This window comes from Acipenser ruthenus, chromosome 2 (assembly GCF_902713425.1).
Source record: "Acipenser ruthenus chromosome 2, fAciRut3.2 maternal haplotype, whole genome shotgun sequence".
Taxonomy (NCBI): Eukaryota; Metazoa; Chordata; class Actinopteri; order Acipenseriformes; family Acipenseridae; genus Acipenser; species Acipenser ruthenus.
Genome location: NC_081190.1, coordinates 13,299,861 through 13,327,824, shown reverse-complemented (window position 1 = coordinate 13,327,824; position 27,964 = coordinate 13,299,861). Strand labels below are relative to the sequence as shown.

The following is a 27,964-nucleotide window of genomic DNA, read 5'->3' as shown; positions in this document are numbered from 1 at the left end:
GGGATATCTTACAATTTACTGTAAGACTATCATCAAAAGGGTATAAAAATACAATCATGAAATGCAATTTCATTTGTACTGAAATAAGTATCTCTAATATCAATATTAAGGGAAATGTAATATATAATGGTTATTAACGGTTATAAAGGCTAATTGTTAATAGTATATTAATGTATATTGCTGTATATTGTTTTATCTTTGAACAGTGTATTATAGTAAAACAATAATGTGTTCATTCACAGCCAGTAGATCTCCTAGTTTATTGGTTTTCACAGTATCTTTAGAATGTTACTTTGTGCAAGACAGTTGGCACGATTCATATTTGTCTGAAAGATGAATGAACAACCTTGTGTCAGTTTACATAAACTACATATCTTCAACAATAAGAAGTTTAAAATGAGTTATTACCAGAATTACACTACAATGTGTCCTCTGAGGGCTATGAAAGAGGCCTTTGTGTTAGAGCGCTTGCTGATATACAAAGAAAGTAAAAAATACAAAATGTTCTATTCTTGCTTTCATTTGTGTCCTCCTGATCTGGCTTGTCTTCTGAGAGGTTCAAACCGACAACATATTCTTTGAGCTGGATTAAATGACAGGTGATTTTAAAAACTGTCCACCTAATGCATGATGTCATCCACATTACTGTATATGAAGGCAAAGTTGACAGAACAGATACAGCATGTGTTTGTGTCTCCGTCATTTTGATGTGAAATGATCAATGCAGAGATTCTTCCTCATCTAATAGGTGGTGGCTGTGGTGCATCAGAGTAAAGGGACTTATTTCCAAAGGTTGGACACCTTAACACCAATAGTATCTCTACTAAAATAAGTTGCATTATATAGCATAACCTGATGTTTGGTGGAAATGTCTATTTTCACACAAGGATCATCTGCTTTTCAGACATACCTTGCTGTAATTGTCACGATACACTCCAGGTTCAACAAAGAATAGGGTATTAAAGGAATCTGAAGATTTTATGATATGATGGGAGCCGTGGGCTTCATACTGATCTACGACAGCAGGTCTCCTGTGGGCAACATAAACATCAGAAAGCAAATTACGGGAAAGAAAGGTACAAAGGTTTAGTATTTTGTTCTGAGGGACAGAGTTCTCGAACACACAGAGTTTGCTTTCATGTATACTGACGCCACCTGCATATATTACTTGCAGTAGACTGAAGAAAAATATGAGTGCTTTTGAACAGTTGTTTCAAGAGGAATTTACTTATAAACCTTCGTAAGACTGGTAATGGGGTGTTTTTTTTAATCTTTTAGAGCACGTTACTTGCAGACAGCTTAACACCTGACAAAGAAAAAATGACGTGTTTAACATTATCCAATATGTGTGCACTTATCCACAAGTGACAGACACCTTGACTGTGTTTTAGTTCTGTATTTGTGTTCTACTTTGTGATGTAAAAAGTAATGTCTGTCTGTTATCTATGACCTTGACTGCTGCTGTGAACTCTTGCCAGCATGTTCCAGTTTTCTGTTTCTTATGGTGAAGACTAGACCACTAGAATTCTGCCACCTGCAGCCTTGGACTGGAACCCAGGGCCACTTAGACAGAAACCACGTGTCTACCACTGTCTACTGTGGCCCAAAAATATAAAAATTTAACATGTGTGATACTGTTGCTGTTTAGATTGTGGATGATTTTATTATATTGTAACCAAATACTGTTACTACACTATTGTCCAACAAGGGCAGTTTTGGGACAATGCTAATTGCAACATATTTATAATACTATTAGGTGTACAGCTGTACATGCCATGTAAACACAGTGCTAATCTTTGGTTCATTAGTGCATCCACAAAGTACTGTGGGGTATATATTTCAATATGAGTAAGGGATTGAATTCATAAACTTTAATATGCGTGGGCTGTGCTGTACTTACAGCAGACAGACTACTTGACTTCTGAATAATAATGTGTAATCTTCCATCTGTTCCATTAAAGACTGGCACAGTGACATTGTATAGTGTATGTGTGAGGTCTGTGCTCCTTAAGCTTTAGGAATGACGGATATATCACTGTCTTTAAATACTGTCGCCAAGGTTATAACCCGTAATTACCTTAAACATGCTGACATGCTTGGTTAAAATCCAGAAAGGACGTTTTATATTTCCATACACTTGTGTGAAGGAATTTGTTCTGCAGGCTCTTTTCAAACAGCAGTTGGTTGCCAGCAGACAGATAGGCAGGCATTCCTAAACACTGATGTTTCTGCATGGAATGTACCATAACATCTGAATGAATTTATTACCATCAGATAGTTAATTGAGCAGTGTGTAGCATATATAATATAGTGCCTATTTCACGTGGATAAAAAGCAAGCATACTGTATATATGTTGTACTCTGCGTGTATATGCATGTAAACGTATATTTAAAGATGGCTTTTATTATTTAAAGTGTGGTCATGTAATCAATACCAGAATGTGAATGTAGGTCGTGAGTCTCAAAAATGTAGACATGGCAAGAGTTGTAGGTAACCAGAATACTGTGCTTGTTGTATTTGCATTGGACTTTGTATAATATTAGGTAGAAGTAGCTTAACCATTACAGAGAGGGGCTAATACAGCCTGAGGATTTATAAATTCCATAAAATATGCATTGATCTGTGGATTAGCGTTTTATAGCTACTGTAGACACAAGCTTTCTTACTTCCTCGCCTGCAAGATGTTAAGTAGTGCAGAGTTAAATTAGACATTTAATAACCATGTTAATGTTCATCAGGAGAATTAAAGATAATGTACGCTACACAATATCGGTATACTAAAAAGATATACAGTACCAGAAAATGTAACCGACTTCTTAATAAATAAAACACATTCTGCTACAAAGAAAAGTGTTTTTTTTCCTTTGCTTTGTAAGATACTGTAATTTGGTATGGTACAGAATTTAATTTTACTCCAGAGATCTCTCTCTTGTAACACTGTGTTACAATATATGATACATTTTTCTTTTGTTTCAGACAAAGAAACAACTTAAAGTAGTATTTTCATCTTTTTTTTTTTTACAATCAAATTTGTCCCAACAGTTTTTCAAAGTATACATTAAGGACATACTGTACAGTCTTGTATACAAATATGACTTTAAAATCGAATTCATTTTATTCTGTAGTATATTTCACATGCATGCATTTTAAAGTTTTATTGCTTACAATCAATAATGAAAATGTTTGGCTATTCCTTACAAGTACCTGTGACATAAACCACTGTGAATGAAGGTTGAATAAAACATTTACCCTGAAGAGAACAATAACAAGCATGTTTCATGTATCTCCGTGTTTCAATTGCCTGTGTTTCTCATGGGAGAAATCAAAGCCAAGAATGTTTTATAGTGACACTGATACGTGGATCATTCTTGGGGATTTGTTCAGTCAGGTGGGCTGCCTCTGATTGATTGGATTTTAACCAGCAGAGTATTTTGTTTGTTAAAGTCATTGCGCCATTAATCCAATGTGGGAACTTGCAGGGATTCTCAGCTTTCTTATGTTGAAATATTAGAGAGGTATGGTAAAGCATAATAAAACCACGGTAAACTATGGTAAATGAATAGGAAAACAGCAGAATTACTGTGGTGAACTTATAAGGGAAGTGTGATTACAGTGTCCACCATGCTGAAGAGAAGGGCTTTCTTTCTTTCTTTCTTTCTTTCTTTCTTTCTTTCTTTCTTTCTTTCTTTCTTTCTTCTCTAAAAGAGGGGGCAGCAGCAAAAGTGCGTGCCATATACAGAAGGGAAACAGTTTTTACCCCCAAGCCAAGACTCATGGACTTCTTCAACAGGATTTGATGATCGAATGTGTGAAAGGCCACAGAAAGGTAAACGAACATGGCACTGTTAATCCATCCCAGGGACGGATTTACTGTAGATGCTAAATCTTTAAATTCCACAGGCTAATTTGATACATGGGGGTATTAACCATTTTGGCTACTTTTGAAAACCTTTACCAAGGTTAGACTCTTTTAACTCTTTACCACTTTTGTCTGTAAAAGTAGTGTCAGTGGTACATGAGTGGAATTATGACCAATGTAAACCAGTATATTAACTTAGACTCAAACTACTGTAGGGTGGAATTGAAAACTGAATGATTGAATATGTGTCTATAGGTTGCTAAACTGTATTTTTGTTTATGCACACTATTCTATTAGGAGAGGAAGGAGCTCCATGTGACATTCCTGGATTTGGCTAATGCATATGGTTCAGTGCCACATGAACTACTTTGGGCAGCATTTGATTTTTTCAGTGTACCGATGACAATAACAAATTTAGTGAAAGCCTATTTTGGAGATTTGCAATTCAGTTTTTCAACTTCAGAATTCAGCACTACATGGCAATGCCTAGAGGTTGGAATAATGGCAGGATGCACCATTTCTCCACTGGCTTTTACCATGGCAATGGAAGTAATCATTAGGGCATCAAAATGGGTAGTAGGAGGAGAGCGCTTGGCTTCTGGAATGCGACTACCACCAATTCGAGCATACATGGATGACATGACAACCATGACTACAACAGTAGCCTGCACTAATCGATTATTGGGCAAATTAACCAATAACATTGAATGGGCACGAATGCAATTCAAGCCCACTAAATCAAGGAGCATCTCTATAATTAAAGGCAAAGTAGTAGATAAAACATTCTTCATTAATGGTGAGGCAATACCAACAGTATCTGAGAAGCCAGTGAAGAGTCTTGGGAGATGGTACGACGGGGATCTAAAGGACACAGTTCGTGTGGGAGAAGTTAGACAACAAGCAGTGGAAGGGTTGAAGAGCATAGACAGCTGCGCTCTACCAGGTAAACTAAAACTCTGGTGCTTTCAGTTTGGTCTACTGCCGAGGTTGCTGTGGCCACTGACTGTGTACGAGGTTTCTTTGACAACAGTAGAGAAGCTGGAAGCTTTAATCAGTTCATACATCAGGAAATGGTTGGGAGTTCCACGCTGCCTCAGCAGAGTGGGACTTTATGGTAAAGGAATACTGCAGCTACCAGTCTCTGCTCTAACCGAGGAGTTTAAGTGCGCCAAGGTCAGACTGGAAATGACATTAGTAGAGTCACGCGATATATGCGTAAGGGAGGCAGCACCTGTGTTGAAAACTGGAAGAAAGTGGGCGGCAAAGAAAGCTGTGGAAGATGCAAAGGCTATCCTTCGAATTGGTGATATCATGGGGCAAGTTCAGCATGGAAGAGGGGGTCTTGGTTTCAGTTCAACTCCTCCTACATGGCACAAGGCGGCCCCAGCTCAAAGAAGGAAGCTGGTAGTCAACGAGGTGCAAAAGCAGGAGGAGAGGATGAGGTGTATAAAGGCCATTTCCCAGGCCAAACAGGGAGAATGGATGAGATGGGAGAGTGTGGAACAACGCAAGATTGGCTGGCAAGACCTATGGTCAATGGAACAGAGCAGGATCAGTTTCCTCATCAGGTCAACATATGATGTTCTCCCATCACCACAGAACCTAAACCTCTGGGTAGGAGAGGATCCCTCATGTCCTTTGTGTTCATCACCTGCAACATTAAGGCACATTTTGACAGGATGTAAGGTGGCTCTTAGCCAAGGACGGTTTACTTGGCGCCATGACCAAGTGCTGCGATGTTTGGCCTTAGCATTGGAAGACAAGCGTAACATGACCAATAAGTTGCCACCTGTTCCATCAAAACATTACACACAAAAGACAACATTCCTCCGCCCAGGAGAGCAACCACCAAGAAAAGGTGTTAAAACCAATCCTCGCCCAGGACAACTGGAAGCTGCTAGAGACTGGAATATGCTGGCAGATGTTGGTCAACGGCTTATTTTTCCACCTGAGATTGCCACCACTAACCTTCGACCAGATATTGTCTTGTGGTCTGGATCAGCACGCCTTGTTCACCTGGTAGAGTTAACAGTGCCATGGGAGGACGCTGTAGATGAGGCGTATGAGAGGAAGAAACTGCGGTATGCTCAACTAGCCACTGAAGCGGAACAGCGAGGATGGAGAGTTCGGGTTTACCCAGTGGAAGTGGGTTGTCGAGGATTTGTGGCACACTCTACAACCCGGTTTCTCAGAGACGTCGGATTCAGTGGCCAAGAGTTGCGTCGCACAGTGAAGAACTTATCTGAAGCAGCAGAGAGGAGCAGCAACTGGCTGTGGTTGAGACGGAAAGATTCTGGCTGGGGACAGGTAAGTAAGCTGGGCTGAGTTGAGTGGGGGACGGAGGGGGGTGATGCTGGGACGCCAGAATCACCGTCGAGCCCTCTTGAGGTGTCGTGGGCTAGTCGACGAAACACTGAGGATGGAAGGTGCCCACTTGAAAACCCCAGAGATGTACCCTACTTAGCTCAATCCAGACGGTTGTCATGCTGATGCGCTGGGGAGGCCGCACTTTGGTTGATCCCCGGAGCCAGCATCGCAGCCGTTGTGTGTGCTGATGCGCCAGGGAGGCAAAATAAGCTAATCCCTGGAGCCAGCATTACACTTCAGCCATTAACACCAGACAGAAGGATATCTACATCATCATATGGAAGGAAACGTAAATGGATGGAGACGCATATGGATCACATTAGTTTACTGTAAAGCTACGTCTTAGTTGGTGCTTATCTTGGCGAGAGCCGAGTTCAAATCAGCATGAAGTTTTAACATCTACTCTCGTGTAATGGAAATCACTGTACAGGCTTATTCAAGTGAAATCTTTTACCAGCTGGTTTAGTTGCTTTCATTCTGCCATAATGTATTGAAATACCTGCAATTTTCCACACTGCTTAAGATCTGCTAATCACTGAGAGTTGGGAAACTAAAATGCATGGTTTGTTTTGCTGCTTGGGAAATATCATCTGCTGTTCTTATATACTAAATGTGGTAATTGATACCTTACTTGAACCTTTAGAAAGAAATGGCTTAAAGTTCCTTTAATCCTAGCGGATGTCACTGTTAAGTGGAGACATCTATGTCCTAACCTTTCCAGATGTGCTCTGTGTCTTGAAAACCAATCTTTTATTTCTGATAAACTCAAACAGATGTATCTGATTTAAAAGTGAATTGTACTTCAGCACTACTTCCTGCTGGCTTTCCTTCTGAAAGAAGGCAAACAGTGATTTGTCAGCCTTGGTAAATATTAGTTTTCATTAATGTGTGCACAGGCTGCTCAGTTAGTGTGTGTGTTAATGAACACAGCAGTGTACACTTACTGTACCTCTTATTACTGAACTTGAGAGCACGTGTTTATTCAACTGTCTCACAAATGCTGAATCCACAAACCCAAGTAATTAAGACAAACAGAGACTCGAAGGAGGATGGGGACCACAATGCATTGCTGTACTGTGCAAAGGCTGCACCCTACACCGTATTCACACACCACACCTGCAGTCCCATTCTCAGGATGAGAAGACACTTTAACCCGTGGAATCTAACTACATCGCATACAAGAAAAGGTTAGAAAATCAGGGATGTCAAACTCCAGTCCTCGAGGGCCGCAGGGTATTCTGGTTTTCATTCCAACTTGAGCTCTCAATTAACGTAACTGATCTAATTATTTGATCAATTGGACATATTTAATATTTTTCAAGGACTTTTACAGTTACACAATGCACTTGATTGAAGGTACAGTACCTATAAAACATTCTGAGTCCTGGAGAGAAGTATTAAATGGGTCCAATTAATCAAATAATTAGACCAATTGAGCTATTGAGCTCGGGTGGGTGGAAGCCAGAAGACACTGCAGCCCTCCAGGAACTGAGTTTGACACCCCAGGGGTAGATTTAGCCCAGGCCAAGGTCTTCCAAAACCTTTGAAAATATGTTTTACTGAAGATCTCATCCTTGGGCATGAGTCAATTAGCTACACCATTCCTTTAGGAGAGCTGCCCCTGGTAACAGACTAGAGGTTATCTTGATGCCCTTGAGTAGACATGTCATTAATAATTTACACTGTCCACTTTGGACCACTAAAATCCTTGTGAGGAGTGAAACACACTCTTTTATGATTACCACACTGTCATGATCTTCTTTAGTTCTGGAGATGGATTGTTCACTTCTGTTTTTCCTATATGTGCAGTAATTAGTTGCTAAGGTCAGCACAATCAATATTTGAGAAAAACTAAAAGATACACACTTCCAGACACCACCAATGTGTTATAATGCTGCAGATACTGTAATTTGTATTTTTTTTTTTAACGTCATGAATCACCAGAATGAATTGTGACTGGAGCTCTGCATTGGGTGGGGTGTTTTTAATCACAAATGATGACCAGTGCTGCAAAAAGAACTAGTTGTGTGATTCAGGTCAGATACAGTCAGCAGATAGCTGAAAATATTAAACATGCCGAGTCCTGATCTAGCCTGAGGGTTGTCATAAAAGTATGGTGGAGAGAAGCCAGTAAGAAGTTGCAGTGATGGAGCCTTGAGATTACTGAAAATATGTCTTAGTGTCTGTAAGATTTAGCTTAGTTACTGTCTGGTAATGTCAGATGTATGTATATGCTTGTTCTGAATGTAGATGTTTCTGTAAGTATCTGATCAGTGGCAGTTATCAGGTAACATCATTTTGGAATTGTATACATTTTTTGGAAGGATTTGTTTGCTTCGAATTTTATACCCCTCTCGGGGGCAAAACAGACCACCCACATGCATTTCACTTGTGACCAGAGCAGAGGTTAAAGGCAAGTGCATGGCTCCCCTTAGCAAACTGTCATGGAGTCAGTAGAAAAACAATTACACAGCCACTGTCAAATATAAACCTGACAGCTTGTTATGTATGCCTGAAATGATGCTAAAAGAAGACTAGAATTCAGATGAAGAAAGTTTAAATCATTGTAAACACATTCATTGACAATTTCAAGATAAATTATCTGAGACAGGATTTGAGGTGAAAAGGTATTTTTTAAACTAATGCTGTACGTACTTCAGTACATGTGACCGGGTGTAAATATCTGGCTACTCGTATCACGTTTGCTGTTGCATATCAGGCCGGTCAGCTGGTAGGGATAACCTCATTCATTAGCAGAATAAACTCTGCACAGTTCAGACCTTTGCTAATCAATGTAAGGAATGCAATATGTGTTCATAGTCTTATCGAGGAGCAGTTTTTTCCAGTCTGGTTATTTGCCAAGTTGTATGGATGGTCTGCAGCATATTCATTCAATAGTTACTTTCAGTATTCAGTTGCAATGCAGTTAAAATAGACTTTGCATTCTGTGATTGGCGCCAGCAACAGCTGTTTATTTGGTGCCTTGAAAAGCCCGAACACAAAAATAAACCACCCTGCCTGAGCTGGATGCACTAAGAGGAATATTTCTGGGATTTCTAAATCTGGAAGGGTCCTGGATTAATTATAGTGTGACATCTGCTTTGAGCATAAAGAATATCTAAAATGTATACCTTGGAGGGGAGACTGAAGATCAAAAGCATCAATTAAATCAAATAATCCTGACACGTTATTATCTCAACAGGATAAGCAATTATGAAATGAAAGATCAGCAAATTAAAAATAAACCACATAAAACTAGCTGACAATGTCTGGCATTGATTGGGAATATAAAACTTTTTAAACGTTTGCGATTCAGTAGCTATTCTTATGGCAGTGTCATCATTTCAATTGAATCAAGGCCCCAGGCCACTAGACAGCTACAGCTGCAGCAGGGAGTGAGTTTACTGTAGGGTCTCTTAATCAAATGAGCTGTGCCAGTTAGTTCTTGTCTTGTAATCTCTATTTAATTTGTGACCATCCAGTAATGCTGCAAAAGTTAAGATGGTATGGCAACATGAATTAACCAAAGGAACAAGAAGACAGGTACTCCAGCTTAAATAAATCCTGTTGCAGAACAGTTGGACACATTACTAGGGGTGTGCTGAAACTTGTATTATCCGAGTAATTACTTCTAAGAAATGTGAAGTTCTTAGGTATTAATTAAATGTAATAAAACATGTTAATTGCCCAATACAACACACTGTGGTGCCTCAGTTTCCCTTGTTTACACAGTTATTGAGTATCAGTCAATAACAATCTGACAGCGTAATGAAACAGACTAAAACTCATTTTTTCCACAGCGGTAGCTCGAGTTAGGTTTAACCATGGTCCAGTTTGTGTGACGAATCAGTTGCATGTGCTAGCTTTGCAATATATTTTCAATGTTGGTTGATGGCCTCGGTACGGTAGTACGGCAGTAAAAATGTCATCTCCCCGAGTGAGAAGAAAATTGGCTCAATCTGAGAAAGACATTATCCAAAACTTTTTTTTTTATTTCTGCAGTTAAGACTCAACAAAGGAAATACATGCTAGATGGATATGAGATTGGTGTACCTCTCAACCAATTATTAAATCATGCAGCGTATTTTCAAAGCAAATACATTCTCAGTCCTCTCAGCATGTTTGTATGGAGACACTTAGTCGCTGAGACAGGGGGACCATTTCTCTGAAAAGATATCCCATCTTGCTGTTTCTGCTGATGCCTGTTGCCTGGCGGGAGTGACAGGTTTATGGCTGCAAAGCTTGATTTGCTTTAAACCTGACAGTGAACCTGTAAACCTGTAATTGCATCCCTCAGCAGCCCTGGGGCTCAAACTCAAACAGCATGAGTGGAGCTGGAAACCCTTCTGCAAGAGGCAGCCTTCCATATTAAAACGATTACATGGTTTGATACTTGTAAAAAAAAAAAGATCTATTAATAAAAACCATGTTAACATTCTGCAATAAAAAGGTGTGATTAAAGACCACAATGCAAGAACTGGAAGTTATTTACAACTTACTCAGTTTGAAAAGGCAGGCTTTTCTAAAATGAAACTTGGGATTATTTCAGACCAAAAGAGAGTACTGTTCTTGAGTGTTTAGTACAGTGCTCTACCCATTAATCAATCTGATCAATCTAATTGTACACTCTAATAGGTTTATAATGCTTTGGTTGTCCAAGACAGTGCAAGCCACAAACTGACACTGCGTTCGCAGTTATTCTGTTGGGACCATGAATAGTCTTTACCAAAGAACTACAGAATCACTTCAAATCAAATTCTTTGTTTTTCTATTTTTTTCAGTGTCTCATAAGTCTGGTTCCAGATTCTGTCTGCCCCCCTTTAGCTCTCCTCTGCAGGCTTTCCAGTATGTGACAGCAGCCAGCTGAGTGGACACTGGTTTCCCCCGTCCACAAAACACATTTTTAATTAAGGGATAGTTCTCATAAGGGGACTGATGAAAGTAGTCAGGATGCCAGGCTGTTGGGCGGTCTAGCTGTGACAACAGAGATGTATCTGACTAAGACTGGTACAAGATGGCTGAAAGTCAAATGGGGCCTTTCGGCTGTTACACATGTAAACTACAACATTCACTGCATTGAGCAAGCTGATCAAAGAATGAGGGGCACTGCATTCGATGGCTGGAAGTAAGAACCTCACTTCCAGGATATATGAAATTAATTATCTGTGCAAGGGAACTGACTGCCACTGATTTGGGCTTGATAGATTAGAATAAACAGGTAAAAAAAAGATGAATCATTCAGTGCATAGATATGCTGAGGGGGAAATTGTTCTTTAATCATTAGGGTTTTTGACAGATAGACTGTAATGAGGGACTGATAAACCTGGCTTTGCACAGAATGAGGTGACAATGTGTTAATGTGCAGAGCCTGACAGCGATACCTTATGGAAGAAAGGCAAAGAGCGTTGTGCTGGAAGTGCTGTCCAACTGTGGATGCAATGGATTTTATGACAAGGCAAAGGCATATGATAATAATCAAATGTATTTAACCACCACTGCTGGTTTTTGGTGCCTGGGGGTGGGACACGAGTTGCCCATTTTGCTCCACTCACACCACTTTCTTACTGAATACCTTGGAAGTCTCTTTACTTTGCATGGCTGTCTGATTTAACTCCACCCACAGACTGACAGCTACTGTATGCAGACCAATCCAAACCCTGATTCACTTTTTTTCAAACTGCCCTTGGTAGGCATATTTGTGTTGCATCGAGGGGTTTTAAAATGTCAGACTGCATTTATTTTAACACCAAATACAGTAAATGCATCATATTATGTTATTAAAAATCCACATCCATTTTATTTCATGTTTATAAACCATTGTATCAGAGATGCCCTTCCCATTTCCCCTTGTTCTTTAATGGTAATGTACTGTAGCACAGGCAATCACCATTGCAGAAATCCATTGTTGGGGGTAAAATGAATGTCAAAATCAACACATTTACTGATTCAAAATATGCTACATGGATTAATTAAATGTCCAGTGTGCAAGATGCACTGGGGTTTTTGTACCAAGTACAGACAAGGTAAGAATTGTTTTAATTGGACAATTTAAGTTTGTTAGGATGAAACAATTAATAACCTAGTAAAACACTGATGTGTTGACAGAAATATTTACAGTTCATACTGTGTGTGATACAACCTTTTCTCTAACACAGTGGTGTTCACGCAGACCTAAGCATACTGTTAAATGATAGCTCCATATGTTTCCCATTTCTAGCATTGGGAAACCTGCTGAGTAAACCGTTAAACACGGCAATGGTCTGCTGCCATTTGGTTTGATTCCTCAATCATGATAGTATAACAGTATACATAATAACAGTAGACTAAGGTTAGTCTATTGAAACAAAATGCAAACAGAAAAGGGATATTTGGAGCAGTTTTCTTTCTCTTGGTGGATTTCACACTTCAGGGACCAGTGAATTCCAAAAATCAAAGTGCATTTTTAGTTTTCATGTCAGCCCCTTTGGATTCCCTACCCCTGGGATACTTGGGAAGCTGAGATGTGGTTCAATTCAATATTGAAAATGTAGTTTTTACTTGGTAAGTATGTGCAGTGCAGCACTTTGGGATTGATTCATTAACAGTGATATAAAAGATGAAGTTGTTGCTTCTCCAAAATGCCTCGTATCCAAGGTATTCTACTTCCCTCTGTTTACATTACACCCAGCAGAGTATGGGCCAGACAGTTAAACGTTACCACAAAAATGTTTAAAACTAAATCACTCTGAGGGCTTACCAAACTCTAAATATTTAGATACATTGCTTGCTCTTGCACAGGGCAAAAACCTAGAAAGTTCTGGTATTTACTTGTGTTTCTGTTAGTTGCAGCAAGTCTTGTCCTGGGCAGCAGTGTTGACTGCCTGAATTATTTGCAGTTCTTGATGTGGTGTGCCTCTACATTATCCTTGTATGGTTGAGCTGGGAATACTAATGCAGGAATATCAGATACAAATTCTTGTAGGTAGTTTCATATGTAGGCAGGTATGATTAATGAGAATTCAGTTCAGTGGAGGTCTAGGTGGTTATACTGGGACAAGTTGTTCAGACAGCTTTGGTGTCATGCTGAAGATCAGGTCAAAGTAAAAGCAGTGGGGATCTAGAAACAGAGTTACAGGAAAACCTAGTGGACTGCATTTATACGTTATAAATACAGTAGGCACAAATTCATGTTCTGCCAAAACAGTTTTGGTTGTCAAGGAAAAAGACATACGTGTATGTGATGTGTCTTCAATTCACATGTATTTATTGATTTATGTTTTCCATCCTGTTGAACCAACAAAGTTCATCAGTTGTGTCCACAAACCCTGTGTGTAGTGTAAACTTTAGGGTCAGTGCTCTTTACATAAGGAGGTGTCTGTTTTCATTAAGGGTGGGGTGAGAGGATGTTTTGCTGTTTGCTTCATATTGCAGCACAACACAAACTGAAGTACACAGGGGCACAAGAGGTGGTCTATTTCGAGAAGAAGCAGCCATGAAACAGAATTCATTTTAGAATCCAATATTTTTGTGTTATATCAGTACTGTATTACTAGCTACATCAGTTTCATAAATCTTAACCTGTTTTTTTTTTCTTGCCATGAACAGCTGCTGACTGTATGGTGAGTATCAGCTAGGCTTACAGTAGTTTACACAGATCAAAAGGTAGAAACAATTTATTGCCTTAGGGGAGCAGTGTGGAGTAGTGGTTAGGGCTCTGGACTCTTGACCGGAGGGTTGTGGGTTCAATCCCCAGTGGGGGACACTGCTGTTGTACCCTTGAGCAAGGTACTTTACCTAGATTGCTCCAGTAAAAACCCAACTGTATAAATGAGTAATTGTATGTAAAAATAATGTGATATCTGTATAATGTATAATGTGATATCTTGTAACAATTGTAAGTTGCCCTGGATAAGGGCGTCTGCTAAGAAATAAATAATAAACAAATGAAGCGCTCCCACAGATAGTGCTTTTAGAGGCTGACTTCCATCAATTACTCAACACTCTTGACTGGTTTTAGTAGTACCGTACTGTATGCTTACAAAATACATTCAGAAAGCTGCACCAGTTCTTAAATGTTTAATACATGAATGCAATACTACAAGTGTGTACAGTATCTGTGAAAAAACAAAGTGCGTGGTAAACTATAGACGGAACAATAATTTTGAGCATTTTCTTTCTCAGTCAGAGCATTTAAATTGTGACTGTTTTTGTGGGAACTTTTTTTTTTTTGCTCCTAATTGTTTTCTTTTAAAAGCCCGGCCTACAACCCCACAAAAGACCAAATACCAGCACTTAAATGTTTTGTAACCTTGAACAAAAGGATTTATGTACCCAGTTCTCATTGTAGAGAGTATATTGCTGTTGTGTGTTTTTATTTAAATAATGAGAGCAACTTCCTTGCATACATTTAGAGAAACAGTTTGGTTTTAGCGTTTCCACGCTTACTCACATTTGTGATTACTGTACAGTTGTATGAGTGACAAGCTGCTGCTTTTAGCACTTATTTTTCAAGTGAATAGTTTGGCCTCCCTTCACTTGGCACAAAGCAGATGGAAAAATGACATGTTAAACCTGTCCTTTGTGATGAAGTGCAGCGCTGCAGTGGAAAAAAGGCTAACATTCAATATAGTTAATTGTCTGCTCTAGTGTTTACATTGTAACCTTAGGAGATGTTTGAGAACATCAATGGGAAATCCCACATTGTGTGAAATTTCAAACAACAGGGGCATGATCTCATTGCCGGCCTCACTTAAAGCACTGGTCTGCTTTTAGTTATCCAAGGAATCTGCTTCCTTTAGATTGGAAAACAGGTCTATCGGAAGAGATAACACGGTGGTGTGTTCAACAATATTTACCACCAAGGTGGCATTTCTGTGATGAGGCCAGATAAAAATGACCACTAGGGGAGTGCATCAGTAATTTCTCCCCCCCTGAAACAGTGAGTTTGGTAACGATCTGCAGTGTGCTGCCTCTACCCTACAGACCTGCTTAGTGGCCATTGCTGCGCCACTGCATTGCCTTTGAAGATCATTTGGTACGTTTCACTTGAGCAAATGAATCCCTTTAAAAATAATAACTGAAAGAGTGACCCCAACCCCCTCCCGCTATCATGTATTTAAATGGCTTCAACCTCACTATTGTTCATCATTAATGTTCTTCTTTAGAACAGCTTTTTAATCTTCCAACATTCCCAGGTCTTGTTGCCATTTCATTTCTTCTGGTTGAGTGCGGGGCATTGTTGACTAATTGGAGTGGAAAGCTGCAATGAAAGATGTATTATTCAGCTGCCAAGCTCCCACACTTGGCCAAGTGTCGCTGTTGCTACTGTGATTGTACCAGAAGTGTAATTGCTTCCCGTTCATGGTATGGAATTTACAAAGCGCTCCACCAGACTGGCCCTCAAGATATTCGATACCTGCTTCCCTGCAGCAGGCTTTTGGCAGGAAACGTGTTTGAACAGTATTACATTCTTAAGGCCTTGTGTTTCAGCTCTGTTATAGTTGGAATGCCTTGTTTACACATTTATACAGTGTTTTTATCACCCCCGAATCAGGGCTTAATTAGTGGTCAATACTTCTTGATCAGTTGTCTCATCTGTAAATCAAAATGATAATTTATGTTATAATATGCCTAGCTGCCTTGCTGTTTCACGTCTGTGACATTTCCCTGCCTGACTTACACAACAATATTTAAAACCGCATACAGTAGTACTTGCACAATTTATCATCAAAATGACCTGCCCATGAAACTAATTAGCAAATGATGTGATTTAACGTAAAAAGAATAGGCTTTGGAATAGCGCTGTATGGTAAAAACCCTCTGGATAATGAATGTACAGTTATCGGTTAAATTTGGGATGAATCGATTCTAGGTAATGAATGAATGAGGGGTAGTTCATGACTTATCGCTGAATATGAAAACGGTGTTGTTGGATTACTGTATTCAACACTGCGTAGTAAAGGAAGTAAAGTTATAATAAGTAAAGAATAATAAATGAACTTCAATAAAGAAGAAGAGCTGTTGGTTACTGTACCCACAGAGGCAGTCAGTCATCACAGCTGCAGTATGTTAATCATCTGTCATTTATCCCTATTTATGGACCCTTTGATATGCTAAGTCTAAAGGCATACTGAGTATATCATTTTAGAGTTATCAAGCATGTGAAACAGTTCTCTATTTTTAACACAGCCATTGAAATACTTCTGCGTTCTGATTGAGCTGATCTACTGTAAGTGGAATGAGCTGCCTTTTTAAGTCACACATTTAATATAGATGAAACATATACTGCATGCAGTACCATTTTTAATGACAGGATTAAATAATGCTTTCACTCAACTCAATAGTATCCTCAGGAGACTGTGTGGTCCAGTGGTTAAAGAAAAGGGCTTGTAACCAGGAGGTCCCTGGTTCAAATCCCATCTCAGCCACTGACTCATTGTGTGACCCTAAGCTAGTCACTTAACCTCCTTGTGCTCTGTCTTTCGGGTGAGACGTAGTTGTAAGTGACTCTGCAGCTGATGCATAGTTCACACACCCTAGTCTCTGTAAGTCGCCTTGGATAAAGGCGTCTGCTAAATAAACAAATAATAATAATAACCAGCAGCTGATTTGTGCTGCTGTTTGTTTTGTCAAAGATCTACAGGAGTTGTATGGTAGCTGGTTATCTCTGGCAGATTAACCTTCATATTCATGTATCCACACAAGAAAAACATGCAGTGTAGAAATGTGATATTAGGAGTCATTTGGTAAGGACCTCTTTCCAACAATATGAAATGGTATGGGTCTGCTAAGCACATTGGTAGGAATGAGACACAGCTTGGCTAATTTCCCTCCTTTAACTGTACTGTAAACAGCTACTCTAGTACAGTGATGTTAGCAGAGACAGTCTCCAGAGTTCATTTTTATAACCTGCAGGGCATTGCAAAGGGATGAATTATGCAGACCCTCAAATCAAGCTATTTAATACCCTGTACATGTAGGCCATTAAGTCACATAGAGCTATTGGCAGGGTTTGGAATTATTATTTTTGTCATCAGCTTACTGGAGTTATATTAAAGGCTTACCTGAAATATCTGAACACCTGTTACCGCCTTGCAGTTATTGACCCTGATTTTGAAGTACCGGTAATTCCATTTGGGATGTTCAGTAAATTCCTGCTCTTTTGTCAGTGTTGAATATCATTACTATCTCCAGTTGCTATGAAATGATGCAAGTTATGGAAAGATTCATTGAGCCAGTGTGTTGAGGTTTCAGTCCCTACAGTGCCTATGCAATGTTTTGACTTTGATCATTATTGCCATTGTTTTTAGGTGTTTTGCTCAAAAGAACTCATTTGCATGCATACAATACCTGTACGACAGCTAAGCTCTAAGCTTTCTTCAGTCTTTTAAGTAACCCTTTTTGCTATTCACTTTCTAGGTATGATGTCTGAAAGTACCGTATGTACGGCATCTGCCATGATATAAGACTTAAGGAAATACTGGTTTCCTTGTGCTTGTTGCAGTAACCACTAAATGCCTTCCATGTAAAAGATCTTTCAATAAATAATATTGTTTTGGAATGGGTATTAGCAGCTTACAATAGCTGCCCAAAGTCAGTTAGAACATTCCTGCCAAATTTTCTGTCATGAGGGCCATAAATGAATTGAAATGGCATAGTTGGAGTTATGCAGACAGGTTGTCAGGTTACTGGTACCTTCAACATATTACAGCCTTCTCGGCATGGTGGGACCAGGCAGATGCACTCGACCATACATCTCTCACAGCCAGAACACTTTAAAACAGCAGGCAGAGTTTTAAATATAACCGTACTCTTAAATCATGAGGATCAAGCATATGTACTTACTCAAGCTGATTTAGTTTGTATTGTGTGTCAGCGTGCATTCTGTATAGATACAGTGCCTTGCGAAAGTATTCGGCCCCCTTGAACTTTGCGACCTTTTGCCACATTTGAGGCTTCAAACATAAAGATATGAAACTGTAATTTTTTGTGAAGAATCAACAACAAGTGGGACACAATCATGAAGTGGAACGAAATTTATTGGATATTTCAAACTTTTTTAACAAATAAAAAACTGAAAACTTGGGCGTGCAAAATTATTCAGCCCCTTTACTTTCAGTGCAGCAAACTCTCTCCAGAAGTTCAGTGAGGATCTCTGAATGATCCAATGTTGACCTAAATGACTAATGATGATAAATAGAATCCACCTGTGTGTAATCAAGTCTCCGTATAAATGCACCTGCACTGTGATAGTCTCAGAGGTCCGTTTAAAGCGCAGAGAGCATCATGAAGAACAAGGAACACACCAGGCAGGTCCGAGATACTGTTGTGGAGAAGTTTAAAGCCGGATTTGGATACAAAAAGATTTCCCAAGCTTTAAACATCCCAAGGAGCACTGTGCAAGCGATAATATTGAAATGGAAGGAGTATCAGACCACTGCAAATCTACCAAGACCTGGCCTTCCCTCTAAACTTTCAGCTCATACAAGGAGAAGACTGATCAGAGATGCAGCCTAGAGGCCCATGATCACTCTGGATGAACTGCAGAGATCTACAGCTGAGGTGGGAGACTCTGTCCATAGGACAACAATCAGTCGTATACTGCACAAATCTGGCCTTTATGGAAGAGTGGCAAGAAGAAAGCCATTTCTTAAAGATATCCATAAAAAGTGTCGTTTACAGTTTGCCACAAGCCACCTGGGAGACACACCAAACATGTGGAAGAAGGTGCTCTGGTCAGATGAAACCAAAATCGAACTTTTTGGCAACAATGCAAAACGTTATGTTTGGCGTAAAAGCAACACAGCTCATCACCCTGAACACACCATCCCCACTGTCAAACATGGTGGTGGCAGCATCATGGTTTGGGCCTGCTTTTCTTCAGCAGGGACAGGGAAGATGGTTAAAATTGATGGGAAGATGGATGGAGCCAAATACAGGACCATTCTGGAAGAAAACCTGATGGAGTCTGCAAAAGACCTGAGACTGGGACGGAGATTTGTCTTCCAACAAGACAATGATCCAAAACATAAAGCAAAATCTACAATGGAATGGTTCACAAATAAACATATCCAGGTGTTAGAATGGCCAAGTCAAAGTCCAGACCTGAATCCAATCGAGAATCTGTGGAAAGAACTGAAAACTGCTGTTCACAAATGCTCTCCATCCAACCTCACTGAGCTCGAGCTGTTTTGCAAGGAGGAATGGGCAAAAATTTCAGTCTCTCGATGTGCAAAACTGATAGAGACATACCCCAAGCGACTTACAGCTGTAATCGCAGCAAAAGGTGGCGCTACAAAGTATTAACTTAAGGGGGCTGAATAATTTTGCACGCCCAATTTTTCAGTTTTTTATTTGTTAAAAAAGTTTGAAATATCCAATAAATTTCGTTCCACTTCATGATTGTGTCCCACTTGTTGTTGATTCTTCACAAAAAATTACAGTTTCATATCTTTATGTTTGAAGCCTGAAATGTGGCAAAAGGTCGCAAAGTTCAAGGGGGCCGAATACTTTCGCAAGGCACTGTACATATTGTAACTTGAGTATGACTGTATCATTCACCTACATGTTCCTGCCAGCAAGATGCTAGAAAAAATGATTTAATACAACACAGGAATTATTTTCCCTATAATGATTTAAACATTTGCCAGATGCTTGATGCTCAGGCTTACAATTATTATTTATTTATTTATTTATTTATTTATTTTGCAGTGAGAACGCAAAACCACCTGATTGCTGACTCAGCACAATCTTCCTGAGTAAAAACTAAAAACTAAAAAAAAATGTCAGGTTGGAGGAAATTCTGAAACTTTTTTCACCTTTATGATCCCAAGTAACCAAGATAGATGTAAATAAAACATGTGTCAAACTACACATATTACTGAACAATTGTTTAGTGTAGGTAATAATACATTCTGCATTCTGATGTGAAGTGGATCTGACAAGAAATATAATTGGACATGAATTGTTTCTGCTGCACTGCAGTTTTTAATTGTACTGCACACAGAGACTAGGCTTGTATAAATCTGACTGTAAAAGTGAAGGCACAAGGGAGGAATTCTCATGCTCATGTCTCCCAAGCTGCCCGTTGCATACAGTTTCATGATGGTTCATAAAGATATTTTTGTGCTATTTGGCACTTCAGTTGCTGAGTCTGATTTAGATTTATGATTGTCGTCACTTGTCCAGCTTTTAGACCTGATAAAGTCTGGGACACTCTGGGTGAGACACATGATATGTCCTGATGCTAAATTGGATTTATCAGTGTGATAATATTTCTTGATCTACTCACAGTACAGTTTGCTTGGTGTGATCAGTAGTTTGTATCAATAGGTAAGTGTGATGACATTTAAAATCACAGATGAGTTTTACCACACGACTCATTAATCACCCATAGAATGGCCGTTAGCCCATTGGTGAGAACAATGGGTTTGTAAATAACGTAAATACACCATGGTTAAATTTGTTGAGATGTATGTAACTTACATGGAGTATATTTGGAAGTTGGCTTGTGCTGGTTTCTGTAATGATAATAATCCACAATTCATTTATTTGTAGAATAATACAGTATGGAGTCCTGATTCTTGCCAAGACTGCAGCTGTTTTAGTGATATTGTGATCTGCAAGACAACTCACTGCCACAATCCCCAGTGCGACTTCCAAAAGGTAATTTCTTTCAGAAGATATAGAAAATTGGTTTTAATATTTAAATACATGGTTATGTGGATGTGGTTAAAACACCCCACAGCATCTTTCTATAGCATGTATATGTTTAAATGATGGTGTTTTATTCACTTTGTAAAAACGTAAACTACTGTAGGGTCTTATAGATTACTCTAATCAAAGTTTTGGTTCCTAAAATAATACAATTTTTTTTATCCTAGGGAGAACTGTTCAGAATACCACCAAATAAATGTTGCCCCGAGTGTGTCCCTCGAACCCAAGGCTTTTGTCAGCATGAGGGACAAATCTATGGGGTAAGTGTTATACTATTTGATCATTATGATTTCAGTAGAATTAATAGACCACAAAAAGTTAGCAAAGCATACACTTATAATGGTTGCCTAGTTTTTTTACTCATGCAAAGCACGTTTGTGGTGTTATGTGCCAGTGAGCCGTAAAGGCTGTTTAATATTCCTGTTGGCATTCCTTAGGACTCATTTAGCTCACATTGGAAGAACACGATTGCTGTTACGCACTACATTCACTTCAGGGAGTAAATGTAAACTTTAAAGAGACCCTACCCATACATGAAACAAAACATACATTAAAACCTGGTTTAAATGTTTAACTGTCTGACGCAAATGCTTCTGCATATGCAATGTAGTGTTCTACCTGTATATTATTCCTCATTTTTACAATTAAAAAGTCTCAAACTCAGAACTTTTTGACAGTAAATCTCATATATTAACATAGTTCCGCTAATACTGAGTATGAAAATGTACTGTATGAGTAAACATGGACTAAATCAGGTAACAATTTTTTGATGATGTTTAAAATGAAAGATGTTGATAATACGTGGAAAGTGAAATAAGGTAATAGAAAACTTAAACAACAAACGCAGGCTTTTTAAACTCTCCCTGAGTAATGCTGTTATATTAACTCAGACTTTTTAAGCTCTCCCTGCGTAATGCTGTTATATTCCTTGCTGACTTTTCATCATAAGTGGCAGAGCCTTGAAGGCATAAAGAGGTTAATGGTTCTAAATGTTGTTGTTTCCCTTGTCACAGCATGAGAGTGAGTGGATGAGCTCTCAGTGCACTGTATGTTCCTGCACTAATGGGAAAGTTGAATGTGGTCCCAGGCGCTGCCCTCCCCTTTCTTGTGGGAGAGAAGAAATGCAGTATACGCCATTTGGAAAGTGCTGTCCTGTATGTGTGAGGACTGGAGGTAAGTCTTGCTGTAAAAACATCAGGAGGAGCCAAGGTAACAACTTAAACAAAGTGACTGGATTGCATTATTAACTTTAAACCGTATTTTCAAACATGCTGTAAATCACTGGTTGGTTTATTTTTTCACAGCATAAGAAAATGAAATATTTGAAATGAATGTGTTCCTGTTGCTTTCTAATTGTTAATTCTACAGTTTTTTTATTTTTTATTTTATTTACTTTTTTCATAGTGCCATTAACTTTTTGTTTAACATTCTCCTTTTTTAGACCAGCTATATTAAGCCCTGTCAGGGAGTAGAAGATGAACAGTCCTGAGAAACCATCTGGGTCAAGCCCTGTTCTCAAGGGGCCTGAGCTAGTCTACAAACACATGCTTTTTCATGGCATGTAACTCTTGTGGTGGTGTATGCTTATTGCTGATATGTGGTAATAATTTACAGAGCTGGTCATTTAAAATGAAGAACACCACCATAAGAACAGTGTTTGATTTTCTGGGAACATCCATGCTTTCAAGATCGTCTGTTGCATAACTGAATCAACACCATAAACACACATCACTCTCAAACACATAACTTAATAACAAGCAATATACATTACTGAGTCCTTTGTATGCACTGCAAGGAATCACATTATGATGGAGGTAGTGTGGTCCAGTGGTTAAAGTGCAGGGCTTGTCACCAGAAGGTCTCTGCTTCAAATCCCACCTCTGCCACTGTGTGACTGAGCAAGTCACTTAACCTCCTTGTGTGCCATCCTGCAGATGAGAGGTTAAATCAACATCCTATTGTAAGTGACTCTGCATACAATGCACAGTTCACAGCCTACCTCTAGAAAGCGCTTTGTGATGGTTGTCCACTATGAAAGGCACTAAATAAATATATTATTATTATTATTATTATTATTATTATTATTATTATTATTATTATTATTATTAGTAGTAGTAGTAGTAGTAGTAGTAGTAGTAGTAGTAGTAGTAGTAGTATTCATCCAGAACCTAACAACTTCATTTCAAATTCTGAGGTAAAAAAATAAAATGAAGTTAAGTAGAGAATGCCTTGGGCCTTCAGCTAATGCCTTCATCACTGTACAAATCCTTAGGAAAACCAAGACAACAATCTGTGTTTTGCACTCGTGTGTGTGCTGGAAGGTAGTAGAAGCAGCAAGTAGACAGCTTTACCTGTTAGAACAGCCTATCTTATTTTTCTATAAGGAAAGTGTGTTATTCTTTTGTAATTTGTGAATAGCGTGCTTTACCAGTTTGCAGTTGAAGGTACTTTTTATCTTTCTTCCTGTCTTCTTTTTTGAAAGGGTGTTGTTATCAAAATAAAATAATGATTTTTTACCCATTTACTTCAACAACAGTGGACAATAACAGGGTTAAAAATGACTGTACCAGCATAGCTTCTTAGTAGTCTGTATCTCTGTACAGTCTTGAATCTTGAAATCTCTTACAAATGTATTAGGAGTGAGTTGATGTGGGAGATAGAGACTAGAAAGTGATTTATCTTGGGCGACAAATGTCCCAAGAAGTGTTTCTAAGCAGGAGCTATTGGCTAGCTATTGGAGGTAAATTATTTAGAAAGTATTGTTTTACACAATGTCATCTGTATTCAAACCAGGCTGCTTCACTCATGTGTAATGGATGAAAAGACAACTCACGGCCAGTTTTCTGTCTGTGGGAGCACGGTTAAGGTTCTAATTTTCATAAGATTAGTTTATTTGTAGATCAGTGGATGCCTTAGAGTATTGATGCTGTTAATTGCCCTGTACTTCCCAACAGAGACATGCTCATTCGAAGGACAGGAGTATCAGGATGGGGAGGAGTGGAAACCCACACCATGTTCAAAGTGTATCTGTAACAATGGAGCCTCTGAATGTTATGCTGCTGAGTGCCACCCTGTAGTGTGCAAGAAGGTCCGGACCCTATACTTTATTTCATTAGTGGCTTTGTATACTGCTATTAAATGTACTGTTTATACTGTACAGTTCCATGCTCATAATATTTAATATTCTGCCTGGTATCGTTTTATGTGTGTTGTTTTTCTTTGCTGTTTCTGATTGCTGTAATACTGTAGTAGTTATAAAACATGACAACTGAGGCATAAACGGTAGCGCAGATTGATACAGACCAAACAAGAAGTGATATCAAACAAGTGTGAAAGAAAATATTATGAACATGTACACGTTATCCCTTGGAAATGCAGAAACATTAGAAGGGCCTGTAAAATGTTTGAAAATGCAAATAAATCATTGTATAATACACAGAAGAAACCCCAGCAGAAAAATGAACAGCTTTACCAGCAATGGCAATGCAGGGGATTTGGAACAAATATTACACAGTATTCCAGAAACATTAAGCACACTGATACTGATATGGGTAAACATGTGTCACAGATACAGTCAGTACTTCGAACACTGAACCAAAAGTAGTTTACAGAAGGAGGATGTTACAGTATTTGAGCATCATGCACAGCGGTTATGGATGTCATTTTATATCAACTGCCAGCCTGTGAAATAAGCTAAAAAAAATCAACCACAGAACAGAAGTTTGGAATCCCTTTTTTTACCCAGAGTACTTTACATTTTCCCAGTGTGTCCCTTAGAACAAAACCTTTGCATTGCGACTGAATATCATTTACAGTTTTTTTTCTACTTTAACTCTTCCAGTTTGTTCTTATGTGTCTCCCTATAGGATGAGAATTTGATTATCTATCCTGGAAAGTGTTGCCCACAGTGTGTGACAAACTCCTGCCTGGTATCTAAGAAAGAGTACAAGGTAACCTTGAGTCAACAACAATTTCTAGTCAGGAGTGCAGCTGCTTTTCTCCCACTGCTGGCGCTCAGCCCGCTTTGATAAGAAATCCCAGCAGGCTTTGAAGGTGGATGAAAACTGGAATAAAGAGTTGTTAGAAGTGAAAATTAAAGATGGATCCCTTGGCTCGCTAACTTTCTTGGCATGCAGCCTGATACCTGATAAAGCGAGGCTTTTTCACACCAGCAATCTCTCAATCCCCTGAACAAAGAGAATCAGAGAGATAACCATTGGATCTTCTGTAGCATTCACAGTAGTGTGGGATTTCATTCTTTTGATACATTTATCTGAGCCTGTCGAATGTGTGATGCAGTTCAGTGTAATAAGAGGACATACAGTATAGGTATTGCTTGCTGTCAGACATCATAATTTAAGAACATAAACTGAGATGGAAATGAAACCCAACATAGTCAATGAAACATGCTTCTAGAAACGTGTTTCTTCAAAATTTGTCAACAATGATTTGGGGAAAGCAGTCTGATAATCGATATTGCATTGAATGGTGTTGGCAGTTGTGTACAGATGGCCTGTCTGCATATAATAGTTTACTGGGTGAATATCTAAAACACTAGAAACATTTTAAACTATTTTATTCTGCCTTAAGGGGCAAATGATGTGTCATGAAGGGACGAGACTTGATGGGCTGATCTGCCTCTGCTCGTTCACCACGTTTCTTATGTTCTCCTGCAGCATGGGGAACAGTGGAAGAAGAATGCTTGTACCACCTGTATCTGTGATGGGGGAGAGGCCCGTTGCCATACCCAGACCTGCCCAGCAAACACCTGTGAGAAGGTAGGTTCACATGATAAGTTGTTTACACTCATAGGTATGGAGACATGTATTTAGCTATCTGTTATACTACTTGCAACAGTGATTGTGTATGTTGGGTTATTTAATCTGTGTTATAAAACTAAACACCCATGTGGTAATGTCATAGTCTATCTTCTAAGTTCCCTCGTGTAGTAGTATTTATTGATTCACCTGTTCCTCTGTATGTTATAGGGCCAGAACAAAGTGAAGAGAGCTGGCCAGTGCTGTGAAGAGTGTGTATCGTCCAAAGGGAACTGCCTGTACGAGGGCTCCATCCGTTACCATGGCGAGATGTGGAATGGCACCGGCTGTGAGTTCTGCATGTGTGAACGCGGCCAGGTCATGTGCCAGAAAGCAGAGTGCGCCAAAGTGGAGTGCATATGGGTAAGAGCAGTTGTGTGTCTGGTGAAACTGGTTTAGTACCGCGTCAGAATAGATGTGTACATTTAATAGTCTATGACTCTCAGATATGGTCTGAAGTCTGTATTTTCTGCACTTTTTAGGCTGAAAATCTTATAGTTTGTATTTTTACTACCGAACAGAGCTTAATATTGAAATACAAATTGGTTTAGGCAGCTTGATGAGGATACAGCGGTCTTAATTGAACCCTAGCAGTTCTATATTAGCAAAGCATTCCAACGCCCTCTTGGGAATTTTGAGTTGCGTGACTTTTTTTAATTGTGTTGATTGGAACTGTCAGCAGTATCGTTTTCTCATTCTTTCCATCCTGATAGTGGATCCCCTTGCACTCTCATTGAATATCTCAAGTAACAGAACAAAGGAGAAATAGAAACCTACAGCAAACACGTCTGATATCTCAGAAAACAACCCCTGTGAAGACATGAATATCTCTTCCCTAAAGCTACATTTGCGTGTAGTTCTTTTATTATGCACGCAACAGGACTTGTATTTCCAGATTTTGTCTGAAATTGTTTTACTCACCTGTTGCAAAAGCTATTATTAAGCAATATTCAGCCAACAAAAAAAAACAAGATGAAACATTGCCCACAACCAGGAGAGCAGAAAGGATAATTCTGTCAGCTTAAGTGAACAGTGTTAATGTTACATACATAAAGTCTGTGCTGTGATGTTGTCTTCATTTTTATAAAAATAAATAAATAATTGCACATAATGTATTTTCTTTGGCCTTCTCTAACATGTTTGCTGTCGCAAGAACATCTGTGATAAATTGTATGCAGATCGAAAGTTTGTGTGCCTGAAACTAACTCTGTTTTGAGAAACTGCTGTGCTTTCTGAACAGTGGGTGGTTATTTATACCTTGTTTGTAGAAGTTCATGTAAAAAGAAATTGTGAATTTTCCACAGGGTGAAGAGTTGATGTATTTACCAGGAAAGTGTTGTCCGGAATGCCTGTCCATGAGCAGTTTCTGTGTTTACAAGGAACAGTCCAAAGAGGTAAATCATGAGGATTAAAACAAGTAGAGACACGTGTGTACTACTGTGTATGGCATTGTTCTAGATACAATATATACATAAATAGTAGACATGCTCACAAATACTAAATCTGAAAGGCAGATCCTACCGCATGTCAGGGTTTTCGTCAATAGACACTGTCACAGCTGGAGAGAAATCGATACTGCGTATGAATGAATGCAGATAGGCATTTTTTATATATATTTTTTTTTTTCAAAAAAAGCATTTTTTTTAAAAAACAAGGAATACTATAGATTTTTCAATTCCTCATTATTATACTTCTAAATCGTTAACATTTGTTTTTCCTATAACCCTGTCACTGCAAATATCATTATGTAATACATTTTGTTTTGACCTAGGGACCACAGTCTGACCTCAGAGGTGAAAAGCATCTTGCTGTAAGTACAGCTTTACATTTCCTACCACTCTAGCCTTATCTTTTTCACACAGTTAAACAAACCTGACGGCAAGACCTTTTTTCCCCCTGTTCTCAGAATTTAGAGAGGTGGCGAGAGGGCCTGTGTCGAGAGTGTGAGTGCAGGGATTCACAGGCGCTGTGCTTCCAGCGCTCCTGCCCCTCCTGCCCTGTGGGCACCTTAGCTGTGGCAGTGGAGGGCGAGTGCTGCCCACAGTGCAGACCAGGTAACAAACCTTGGACTTCTTTAAGATGTATTTTAACAATCCTGTATACAATCACTACACTTGTGTATATTCAATTTTTTTTTTTTTTGTTAGGATGGGATTTGTTTTAGGATGAGGTATCACTCTGCTATACTGTACATTTGGTGAATGGAATTAAAATTTTGAAAAACGG

At 39.0% G+C, this 27,964-nt stretch overlaps 1 protein-coding gene across 2 annotated transcripts in view; it reads left to right on the top strand.

Annotated features, from left to right (window-relative positions):
- Positions 1–27,964, top strand: part of LOC117963198 (extracellular matrix organizing protein FRAS1-like) — a 108,591-nt gene that overhangs the window by 25,156 nt on the left and 55,471 nt on the right. For both annotated transcript variants that reach the window (XM_058989754.1, XM_058989748.1), the window contains exons 3-12: positions 20,763–20,870; positions 21,089–21,181; positions 21,935–22,094; positions 23,876–24,009; positions 24,788–24,871; positions 25,598–25,699; positions 25,910–26,101; positions 27,043–27,132; positions 27,510–27,548; positions 27,645–27,792. In XM_058989754.1, coding sequence (XP_058845737.1) covers positions 20,763–20,870; positions 21,089–21,181; positions 21,935–22,094; positions 23,876–24,009; positions 24,788–24,871; positions 25,598–25,699; positions 25,910–26,101; positions 27,043–27,132; positions 27,510–27,548; positions 27,645–27,792 — 1,150 coding nt within the window. The remainder of the gene's footprint in view (positions 1–20,762; positions 20,871–21,088; positions 21,182–21,934; positions 22,095–23,875; positions 24,010–24,787; positions 24,872–25,597; positions 25,700–25,909; positions 26,102–27,042; positions 27,133–27,509; positions 27,549–27,644; positions 27,793–27,964) is intronic.